Source organism: Pteropus alecto, unplaced genomic scaffold, assembly GCF_000325575.1.
Source record: "Pteropus alecto unplaced genomic scaffold, ASM32557v1 scaffold5, whole genome shotgun sequence".
Lineage (NCBI taxonomy): Eukaryota > Metazoa > Chordata > Mammalia > Chiroptera > Pteropodidae > Pteropus > Pteropus alecto.
In genome coordinates this window covers 32,232,550-32,243,245 of record NW_006441953.1, presented here as the reverse complement: position 1 = coordinate 32,243,245, position 10,696 = coordinate 32,232,550, and the positions used below count along the sequence as shown (strand labels likewise).

At 55.0% G+C, this 10,696-nt stretch overlaps 1 protein-coding gene across 1 annotated transcript in view; it reads right to left on the bottom strand.

Moving 5' to 3' along the window:
• Positions 1 to 8,293: 8,293 nt before the first annotated feature.
• TNIP2 (TNFAIP3 interacting protein 2) overlaps positions 8,294 to 10,696 on the bottom strand; it is a 16,532-nt gene continuing 14,129 nt past the window's right edge. The window contains 3 exon segments of the mRNA XM_025051841.1: positions 8,294 to 9,001; positions 10,450 to 10,569; positions 10,672 to 10,696. The exon segment at positions 10,672 to 10,696 is cut by the window's right edge and continues 27 nt beyond it. Of these exon segments, the coding sequence (XP_024907609.1) occupies positions 8,741 to 9,001; positions 10,450 to 10,569; positions 10,672 to 10,696 (406 nt within the window). The 3' untranslated portion in view covers positions 8,294 to 8,740.

The following is a 10,696-nucleotide window of genomic DNA, read 5'->3' as shown; positions in this document are numbered from 1 at the left end:
GCTGCATGCAAGCCTGCAGGCCGAGGGGAGGAGGGTCAGCAGGGTGGGGGGTACGTGTGGCCTTGGGGACAGGTACTCATCAATTTAGGGGGTTGCGATCTCTGCTAGAACAGCGAAATATCACAAAACAGCGAAGCAGGTGTGGGGAGCCCCGAGGCAGGTGTGGGGAGCCCCGCCAGCAGTGTTCGGCCCCGCCTCGGTGCCCGCAGGGCGCGTGCAGCTTCCACTCCTGCCTCGCTCCGCTCCGGGGCCCCGCCGCCCCCAGCCCCCAGCCGCACGGAGCTCCTGCTCCCTGCACGCCCCGTGCACAGGGAGGGCCCGGCCCAAGCTGCGGGCGGGGTGCCTCGGCCTCCGGAGCTGGCAGCTGGGTCCTCGGGCTCCCTGACAGACGGGGCGCAGGCGGGATGAGGGGGTTGAGGTCTCCAGGTGTTGGTGTGAGTACTGGGAAGGGAGCTGCCTGTGCGGGGCGGGGGGGGTGGGGGAAGGCACCAGCTGAAGTGTACGGCATTTGAGGTTGCTGTTCAGAAAGAGCAAGTGTCCACAGGTCGCGTCTGAGCCCCAGAGCCTGATGTCGAGGGTCAAGGTTGGGGAGGATGCGGGCAGCCCAGGGGCGCGGGGCAGGCAGACTGACTAAGGCAGGGCCGCCGTGGTCGACAGGTTGGGGACTGGCTCCATCATTGACCTGGCCTCCACCAGGACGCCATGGGAGCTGGTTTTCGGGGGCGTGGGGGTGGGCGGCAGAGCACGGTGGGCCCAGAGCCGAGCTCGTGTCTTCCCAGGTGGGAGAGCTGCACGTCCCTGTGCCAGCGGGTGACCCAGCGAAGCGAGAAGCTGAGGCTGGGCTGGCCCGTGCCAGGAGCGTGGTCCTCGAGAAGGGCCGACCCTGACGCAGGCCCCCAGGACTCCGGGCCCGGGGCAGGGCCTCGTCTACTTCTGGCTGAAGCAGGGGCTGGACGGTGAGATGCGGGGCTGGGCCGGGGCTGGCGGGAGTGGGTGGGGGTGCGCATGGGGGAGTCCTGCTCTCCCCTAGGCCTGGGCCTCGCCCACTGGCCATGCTGCCCGCCCGGGCCCAGGGGACCCTGCCCAGCCTTGTCTCCTCACAGAGTCGAGGCTGTGCTGGGAGCTAGTCTCACCCCTGGGTCTTTCTCCTCATCTGTCCCGTGTGGCCACGTTGGTGCTGAGAGGGTCCCAGCTGTGATACGACCAGGGCCTGTCAGCTGTGAGTGGGAAGGGGAGCCCCAGTCGCCCCACACTGAGCACCTGCTCCCTCACCCCCCGCAGCCCTGCCCCACCCAGCACTGTTCCAGGTCTGTGAGCTCAGCCCTCAGACCTCCCAGCCTTGCTCCCGGGGGAGCATCCTGCCCTGCTGTCTGGAAATGCCACCGTCCTGCGCGACCAGATCCTGCGGGACTCGGCCTGGCACTCCTTCGGGTCTTTCCTCCAGGGGCATCACTTTGCCGCTTCCAGTTCTCAGGAACAAGAGAGAGGGTGGATTTGGGCCCGGGGGACTCAGGACCGAGAGGAAGGCTGAAGGAGGGTGGGGTCGAGGGGGACAGGGGCTCCTGGGGTCCCCCTCCCATGGCTGTGGACGCAAACCGGGCCCTCACGGAGTCGTTACAATGGCAGATGTAACGACTGAGGGACGTCCAGCTCCAGTACCAGTCCTCGGAGGAGTGTAGGCTGGAAGGGGTGCCCAGGGGGGGCCCCTCAGATTCCTGGCAAGGTCACTTGCCTACCCAGGCCAGTCCCTGTGGGGGGCCTCACGCAGGCCGGTTTGAGTTTCCCCTTCACGTGGCAGTGTGATTGTGAGGTGCAGTAGCTAGCAAAGAAGCAGACACTGAGAACGTTCTGTCGAACTTGGCCACGTATCCACGCCGTTAAAATCCAAGCAGTTCACGTGAGTGTTATGGAACCAAAAAGGACTAACGTTTCTTAATTTCATCAATATGATTTTTAAAACAAAGACCCCACGATTTACACTGTTTCACTGTTTAAATGCAAATACAGCTTGTCACACGGAATGACAGTTGACGTAACTTAGGTTCGGGCTCTTCATCCAGACGGTCCCAGGCAATCTGGGTTGGATCCACCGGGAAACCTCAGAACAGGTGTCAGTACGAGAATGCCAGCCGGGTCTGCAGTAAGGGACGCACTGGACACAGCGCGTGGGCGCGTGCCTAGCGTCCCTCATTAGTACCTGGCACCTGAGGGGTCACCTGCTGCCGAAAGGGTCACACTCAGCTGTGAATCCAGGACATGCTTAAACAGTGTTTGCAGGGTGGAGTGGGGCTGCGCGGGGTCCCAGCTTCCTGCCCAGGGGCGGTTTTTTTGTTTTGTTTTTGGGTTTGTTTGTTTGTTTGTTTGTTTTTTGCAGCTTCAGCCTGTTTACGGACACCCTCTAATTTGGAGGCCCACGTTGCCGTGTGAGAAGTTCAGCTGTCCTGAAGTGCCACCTGCAAGGAAGTCCAGGCCATGTGTAGAGGTCGTTCTTAATTTTTTTTTCTTTTTGCTCAGTTAGCAGGGTTTTTTAAAAATTATTTTGTTTACATCCCCCAACGCCCTCCCTTTGGCAATCATCAGTTCATTCTTCGTATCTGAGTTTATTTCTATTTTGTCGGTCCGTTAATTTTGTTCTTTACATTCCGAGTGCGTGAGATCACGTGGTATTTGTCCTCCTCTGACTTATTTCACTCAGTGTAATAGTCTCTAGGTCCATCCGTTGTCCCAAGTGGTAAGATTTCTCTTTCGTGGCTGAGCAATATTCCATGGCATACGTGCACCACCTCTTCTTTATCCACTCACCCTGTGGACACCCAGGGCGCTTCCAAGCTTGGCTGTTGTAAGTCATGCTGCAGAGAACATGGGTGTGAACGTCTTCTCAGATTGTTGTAGTTTTCTTCAGGTAAACACCCAGAGGTGCAGTTGCTCCTGGGTCCCGTGGTAGTTCTATTTTTTAAGTTTTTGAGGCACCGTCACACTGTGTGCCACAGTGGCTGCACCAGTCCGCAGCCCCACCAGCAGGGCATGAGAATCCCTTTTCTCCCCGTCCTCGTCAGCGCTTGCTTGTTTTTGTTGATGTTTTGACGATGGTCCTTCTGATAGGTGTGAGGTGAGATCTCATTGTGGTTTTGGTTTGCATTGCTCTGAGGATTAGTGATGTCGAGCATCTTTTCATCTGTCTGTTGGCCATCTGTATGTCCTGTTTGGAGAAAGTTCTGTTCAGGTCCTCTGCCATTTTTCATCCGTATTATTTGGTTTAGTGGCATCGTATGAGTTCCTTGTATGTGTCGGGTGTATCATTTGCAGATTCCCTCTCCTATTTACTAGGTAGTTTTTTCGTTGGTGGTTTTCTCTGCTATACAGAACTTTTTAGTTTGATGGGGTCCCATTGTTTGTTTTTTCTTCTGTCTCCCTTGCCTGAGGAGACACATCCAAAAACATACCGCTAAGCGCAGTGTCAGAGTTCACTGCCTGTGTCTCCATCCGGGAGTTTTATGGTTTCAGGCCTTACGTTTAAGTCGTTACTCCCATTTCGAGTTTGTTTTTTGTATGGCGTAAGGAGGTTTCATTTTTTTGCACGTGTCTGCCTTTCCCCCATTGTGTGTTCTCGCCTCCTTCGGCATAGATGAAGTGACCGCGTCAGTGCGGGTTTATTTCTGTGCTGTTCTGTTCCACGGACTCACGTGTCTGCTTTTATGCCAGCGCCGTGCTGTTTTGATCATTGCAGCTTTGCAGTGCGGTCTGATATCGGGGCGCCCGATACCTCCCACTTGGTTCTTTCTCAGGATTTTTTTGGCCGTTCAGGGTTTTTTGTGGTGCCATGTGGGAAGGCAGTGCCAGGCCCCGGCTCTGAGAAGAGGAGCACACAGGGCCCAGCAGGGTTGCCGGTGGAGGGAGCGGAGACCGTCCCTGGGGAGCCGGAGTGGCTGGGACCCATGAGGCCGAGCTCCCGGCAGGACGGGGCCACGCGGGGCGCCGGAGATGTGCACAGAGGCCCTTCTTGTCGGCTGCTCAGTGCACGTGGGAGTAAAAGTAAATCCAGGGGAACCGCCAGGAAGCAGCAGGGCCGCGATAGGGTGTGTTTCCCCACCAGGGCAGGGGACCTCGCCATTCTCAGAAGGGCGTCACCTTAGCAGTGGGACTAAATCAGCCCAGGAATAAAACCCGAAGATGAAGCACGCTCAGAAAGGTCGAGTTGACCCTCAGGCAGTTAACTGCACGCACCGAACACAGTAAAGTACGCAGCGTGGGAATCCTGGCAGAAGGCACCAGGCCAGGCCGAGAAGGAGGAAGACAAAGGGTAAGAAACAGACCCAGGAATGACAGGTGGTGAACTGAAGACGGGAACCTGAACGCGGCCCCCGTACGTCTTGTAAACACGCTCGAGAACATAGAGGGAAACGGGGACGTGAAGAAGGGACGGAAGACACCGAAAACTTCCCGGGAACCTCCCAGGAAAACAGTGCAGTGTCTAAAACGAAAAGTACTCTGGACGGAATTCATGGCAGGTTAGAAACGTTAGAAGGAATTACCCGTCAGCTGGATGGCACGTGAATAGAAATGACCACAAATGAAGCACTGAGAGAAGGGACGGGGACAGAACGGCCCGTGGGACACCACCGAGCCTGCTAACACACGGCACCGCAGTCCTCGAAAAAGGAGGAACAAAAACGCTGATTTGAGTCAGGCGTCCTACGCCTCCTGGGGTAACGCCGCGTCTGTGCGTCAGTTTGGGAAGAAACGACACCCTCAGACGACCGAGTTGCCGGTCTGTGAACGTGCTGTCACGTCCTTTACTGACGTGCTCCTGAGTTTCTCCCAGCGATATTTGGTAGCTTTTCGTAAGTTTCTTCTAGTAAGCATTTTGTTTTTGACATTATCGTAAATGGGGTTATGTATTCGTTTCCTGGGGCTCCCATAGCACAGGGCCACAAACGGGCGCTTATAGCAACAGAAGTTTATTCTCTCAGTTTGGGAGGCTACAGACCCAAAAGCCAGGTGTCAGCAGCACAGGCCGCCTCCGGAGCTTGCGAGGAAGTCTGTCCAGGCCTCACGCCCAGCCCCTGGTGGCGGCTGGTGGCCCTTGGCTGGGGGAGAGAGCGCCTCTGTCTCCACGACGGTGGCGGGTCTCCCACTGGGTGTCCCTCCCTGCTCCAGCACGTCATCGTGGGTGACATCCGCGAAGACCCTGTTTCCGATGAGGCCACGTGCAGAGGTGCTGGGGGGTTGGGGTTCGGCATGTTTTTGGTCAACATGTCTTTCGAAGAGCTCCGATTCAACCCGTCACAGGTTTTTTAATTTGCTTTTCCAGTTGTTGCAAGTTTACAGGAATATAAGATGTTTTCACATATCGACTTTGTGTCTTGGGATTGTCAAATTGATTTACTAATTATAAGCCTTTTCTTAAGATTCCCTAGGATTCTCCACATACAATCATGTCATTTGCAAAAAGAGAATTTTATTTCTCATTTCCTAGATTTCTGTCCCTCTGTCCTCTTGCCTTATTGCGCTGGGCTGAAGTGCAGTGGGGACAGTGGGCACCTTGCTTCGGTGTGGGCCAGGGACAGCGTTGCATGAGCGATGTTAGTGGTCGGGGTCTTGGACGTACGCCTTCCTCAGACTGAGGAAATTACTTCTGTTCCTAGTTTGCTGGTTGTTTTTATGAGCAGGTGCTGAATTTTTTCATGTGCCTTTTCTACTTCTCTTGGGATGATCACACAGGTTTTCTTATTGTTATGGCGAGTTAGTTAGTGGGTTTTCTTTTTCATGTCAACCAATCCCGTATTCCTGTAGTAAAAATGCCAGAGTTATGAGGTATTACCTTTTTTATATTGCTGAATTCAATTTGTTAATACTTTGTTTCAGACTTTTGGTCTGTCATATTCTTGCCTCGTCTTTCTTGGGTTTTTGCGTCATGAGTCAAGGAAGCATTCTGTTTCCTGAGTGTATGTCAGACGGTTACATCTTTCTTAAATGTGTGGAAGAATTCACCGGTAAAGTCATCTGGGCCTGTAATTTTCTTTGTGAAAGATTTTAAATTACACGTTCAATTTATTTAATGGATATAGAGCTATTCACATTTTCTGTTTATGTCGGTTTGGTAAGTTGTGTTTTTCAAGGATTTTATCCACTTCATCTAAGTTGTCAAATGTATTAGCATAAAGTATTCATAGTATACTCATTATCTTTTTAATATGAGAGATCTATAGCGATGTTCCGCTTTCATTTCTGATACTAGCAGTGTGTTTTTTCTTGATCAGTCATGCTATAGGGGTTTATCAGTTTAATTACTATTTAAAAGAATTAACTTTTGGCATTGTAGATTTTTCTCTGCTTTCTAGTTCATTGATTTATTATGTTCTTTTATTCTTTCTTTCTATTTTCTTTGGGTTTAATTTGCCCTTATTTTCTTGGCTTCTTGAGATGGGCACTTGGATCACTGAATTTCAACCTTTCTTCATTTCTAATATATGCATTTGGAGCTATGAAATTTCCCCTAATCACTGCATTGGCTGCATTCTGTCATTTTTTTTTAAAGCTGTATTTTCATTTTCACTAAGTTAAACGATTTACTAATTTCCATTGTTTTTTCTTTGCCCACGGATCATTTAGAAGTGTGCTGGAAACTTGATAGTTACCTGTTACGAAGTTGTTTAATTTCGCTGTGGTCAGATAACATCCATTCACCGAGTCCGTTCTGCGGAACATGTTGCGTCTTGCTCTGTGGTCCACGCATTTGTCTCTTTGGTAAGCGTCCCATGCACCCTTACTGTAGCCTTACTGGGTTTTTTCCTGTTTCTGTTAGTTACCGAGAGAAGTATGTTAAAATCTCTGTGATTATGCCTTTGTCTAGTGCTCCTTTTGCTTCATAGATTTTTAAGTTATGTTATTAGCTCTATGCACATTTAGGAATGTTACATTCTCAGGTTACCGTTTTGTTATCATGTAATGTCTCTTCCCAGTAGTATTTTTTCTTAAAGTCCGCTGTGCGATAATCATGCAGACACTCTCGTTACCTTGGCTAGCGTCAGCACAGAACATCTTCTATCGTCTCCATTCTGTGTTCTCATATTTAAAGTGCATCTTTTCTACTGAGCATATCGGTGGGACTTTTACTGTCATCCAGTGTGAAGGTCATTGTCTTCCAGTCAGTGTTTGGTCCATCTGTTTTTAATGTCGCTGGGGTCACGGCTGGGCTGGGTCTGCTGTCCTGACCGGCTGGATTGTCTCCTCTCTCCTCTCTCCCTGGACTTCTCCTAGCTTGTCTTGCTTTGGGTTAATAAGGACATTATTCTTCTGTTCTAACTTCTTAAATATTTTTATTATTATTTTAGTGGTTACTCTAGAGATCATATTATTCCTTAATCCATTCCAGTCCATCTTAAATCAATGCAGAAACCTTATAATTGCGTAAGTTTGACAAACCCTCAACTCCCCCACCTAGAGAGCCCTGTGGTCACGTTTGCATGTTTTAAAACCTTGAGACATTGTTTTAAACAGTCAGCATTCATTCATATTTACCCATTCCTGCACTCTTCATTCCTTTCTATACTTGTTTTTATCCAGAATAATTTCCCTTAGCCTGAATAATCTCTGTAGTTATTTCTTATGGTACAGTCTGGATATAAATCCTTTAGCCTGTATCTGGAATTGTCTTCATTCGGCCTGCATCCTTCACGCCTGGTATTTCTATCGCACACTGGACTCGTGGTCAGTCTGTACGAGGCCCCCTGGACCCCGGGCTGTCCCAACGACACGTGTGTCCCTGCTGGGCCGCCCGGAAGCTGTGTGCTGCTCAAGTTTGTCCTAGGATGTCAACTTCCTCCTCAGATGTGGCCCTTCCAGGGTCTCAAAGAAAAACCTGAGATGTTTACAAGCCCTCTGACCTCGCGCCTCAAGTTCAGAACCGTCACCCTGCAATGGAGTCGCCGAAATCTGCTCCCAGCCGTCGTTCTCTGCCCAGGACCCTCGCAGCCGCACGCTCGGCACACCTCTGGGGTCAGCCAAGGGTCCGAGGGGTCCCCCTTCTGTGGCTCCCTTCTCTCTGGGACGTCCCTCCCCCTAGTGCCAGCACACGGGCGTCTGCAGACCTCCTCTGACTCGGGGTGAGGCGGGGTCTGTCTGCACCTCCCCCCCCAGACCGATCTCTTCCAGGCAAGAGGGACAGCAGGTGCGCCTCTCGGCCCCCTGGGCGGTGGCGAACCGGAGCGTTTCTCCGCCCCAGCTGGCCTGACACTGGACCGACAGAGAGCTCTGCACTGACCCAGGGCCCAGCCTCAACGTGACGCAGCAGTCGCGGTAACAAACATTTATTACGAAAATAAGTGACTGTGGAGTTAATGTGCTCCGGCCTCTGGGCACGGGACAGACACTTCCGACGCGGCCTACCTCACAGCAGGCACAGGGCTCTGCCGTGGCCACGACGGGTCCTGACCATCGAGCTCTGCGGACCTGGCCCCGGGCTGCGGCTTCCACCCTGGGAACCAAACAAGGCTCCCGTGGTGCCCACCTCTTCCCAGGTCACGTTGGCCTGCAAGTGTTCCTGATGGCCTGGGGACCCAAACTCCACGAGAGGCAGAGCTGGGCCTCCCAACCCCCACCCAGCCTCCGGCCCACTGGACCTTCCCTGCGACCTGGTCTGTTCCTGGCTGGAGCAGGCGAACGGTCAGAAGCACCTTCGGCCTGTTCTGGGGGCTTGACACTGCGTGCCGAGGGTGCCCGGCCGGTCCCCTCCAGGACATCACTGGCAGCACTCGGCCACGTGCTGGAAGAGCTCCTCGCCTTGCTCGTCACTGAAGCCCTGTAAGCAGTGTGGGCACTGCAGGTCCCCCTGGCCTCTCCGGGCCGTCCCCGGGTGCCCGCCCTCCACGGGCACTTCCAGCCACTGGGACTCAGTCCCTGGCCGCTTGCTGCCAGGCGCCGAAAGCCCCCGAACATCGGTCTCTAGGAACTTGGCGTTGGTCCCCGTGTGGATCCGGCAGGAGCCTGGCTCTCGGGAGTCCTAGAAAGACAAAGGGCCACTCACAGGGGCCGCACCGGGGCCACTGCGCCAGGACTCAGGTTCATCAGCCCTGAGTGGGACCTGTAGCCCTCGCCTTGCTGCCTGCTGTGACTGAGCCCAAACGAGGAGGCGCTCCAGGTCCCCACACGCCCCTGACCGAGGCCCCAGCCCCAGAGGGTCGTGTCTGTCATGTCCCATGTGCCTCCTCGAAGAAGGAGCAGCGAGTTCAGGGTGAGTGTGCCCTGCTCCCCGCACCTCCTCTGCAGGGCCTCCAGTGGTGACAGCGGTGCCCCGTGTGGCACGGCACACGCCCCAGACGTGAGTTGTGAGCACTGTGGCCCAGGGCTGGGACCCCCATCCCAGCTGGCCTCGGTGCCCCACTCCACGCCAGACTGTGGCTCGTCACTCACACCTTCACCACTATCCCTAGGTGTGTCACCAGGGCTGAGCAACAGCAAGTGCTCCCAGTGTTCGTGGGGCCACAGGCTGCAGGTGAGAGGGACACAGAGTCCAGTTATTGCAAATGGCCCAGCCCCCCAGCCTGGAGCTGCCCTGGTCACTGGCCCCGAGTCACTGAGACGCTGCCTGGGGCCATCCTGAGAGCACCGTTAATGGCCTTTCAGTCCAAGGTAATACGCCACCTTGCAATCATGGCCACCACAGAATATGCACACCGCCCCTCCCAAGGACATGCCAGGAGGTCGCTGACCAGGGGCCAGTGCCAGGGGCTGAGAGCCAGGTGTCCAGGGCGGACACCACACGGGCTGTTCGGAGCCTCAGGCACCATCCCCACCCTCTGCACCCAAGAGTGAGAACAGCTGCTGCGCCAGGCCCACCACTGTGGACTCAGGCCGTCCCAACCCCCAGCACCCTTTGTGCAGGTGGACGCAGAGGCCACCAGTAAGGTCCGGCAGCCATGCAAGGTGGCAGCTGAGGGTCCCTGCTCAACCCTGGCACCGCCATCCCCAGGCTTCCACTGCTGTCCAGTCTGTCAGGACAGAAGTTCTCGCAGGGTCCCAGGGCTTCTCCTGGGGAGGGAGGGGGGAGGACTCGCTCGGTGGCTGCAGAAACCAGCTCCTGAGGTTCCTGCCGGGACTGTCTGGGTCTGGGTGAGGGGGGGCAGTGAGAGGCACGTGAGTGCCATGCGTCTCATTACTGCATCTGTGCAATGGGGTGACCAGGGTCCCCACTTTACAGCAAGCAGGCGACACGTATGAAGGGAGCTCCCAGTAGGGAGCCCAGGAATGTGCTACCTGGGGGGCAATGGGCCCTGAGGACGGCCTCCTCTGCCGTCCCAGGTGCCATGCCAACCTCTTCCACCAACGCAGGCCCATGGGGATCGGGGAGTTTTCCGCCACCATAACCCGGGCGGCTCTGCCCAGCGGAAATCGGGGTCTCGGCAGACACGGGGCTTGCAGGTCGGGGAACGGAAGAGGCGCCGCGCCCACCTGTCTGCGGGACGCCGCGTGCTGCAGGGACGCCAATCTCCCCTCGAGCTCCTGGACGCGGCTCTGAGCGCGCTCCCGATCCGCCCTTTCCGACGTGAAATCGTCCTTGTACACGAGAATCTGAAAGGACACGGCACACTCCGCTGTCACTAGGCCGCGCCACCCCTGCCCCCGGAAGGACGATGACCGCGCCCATTTCGGCCGCCCCGGCCGGCCGCGCACCTGCTGCTCCAGCATCTGCACGCGC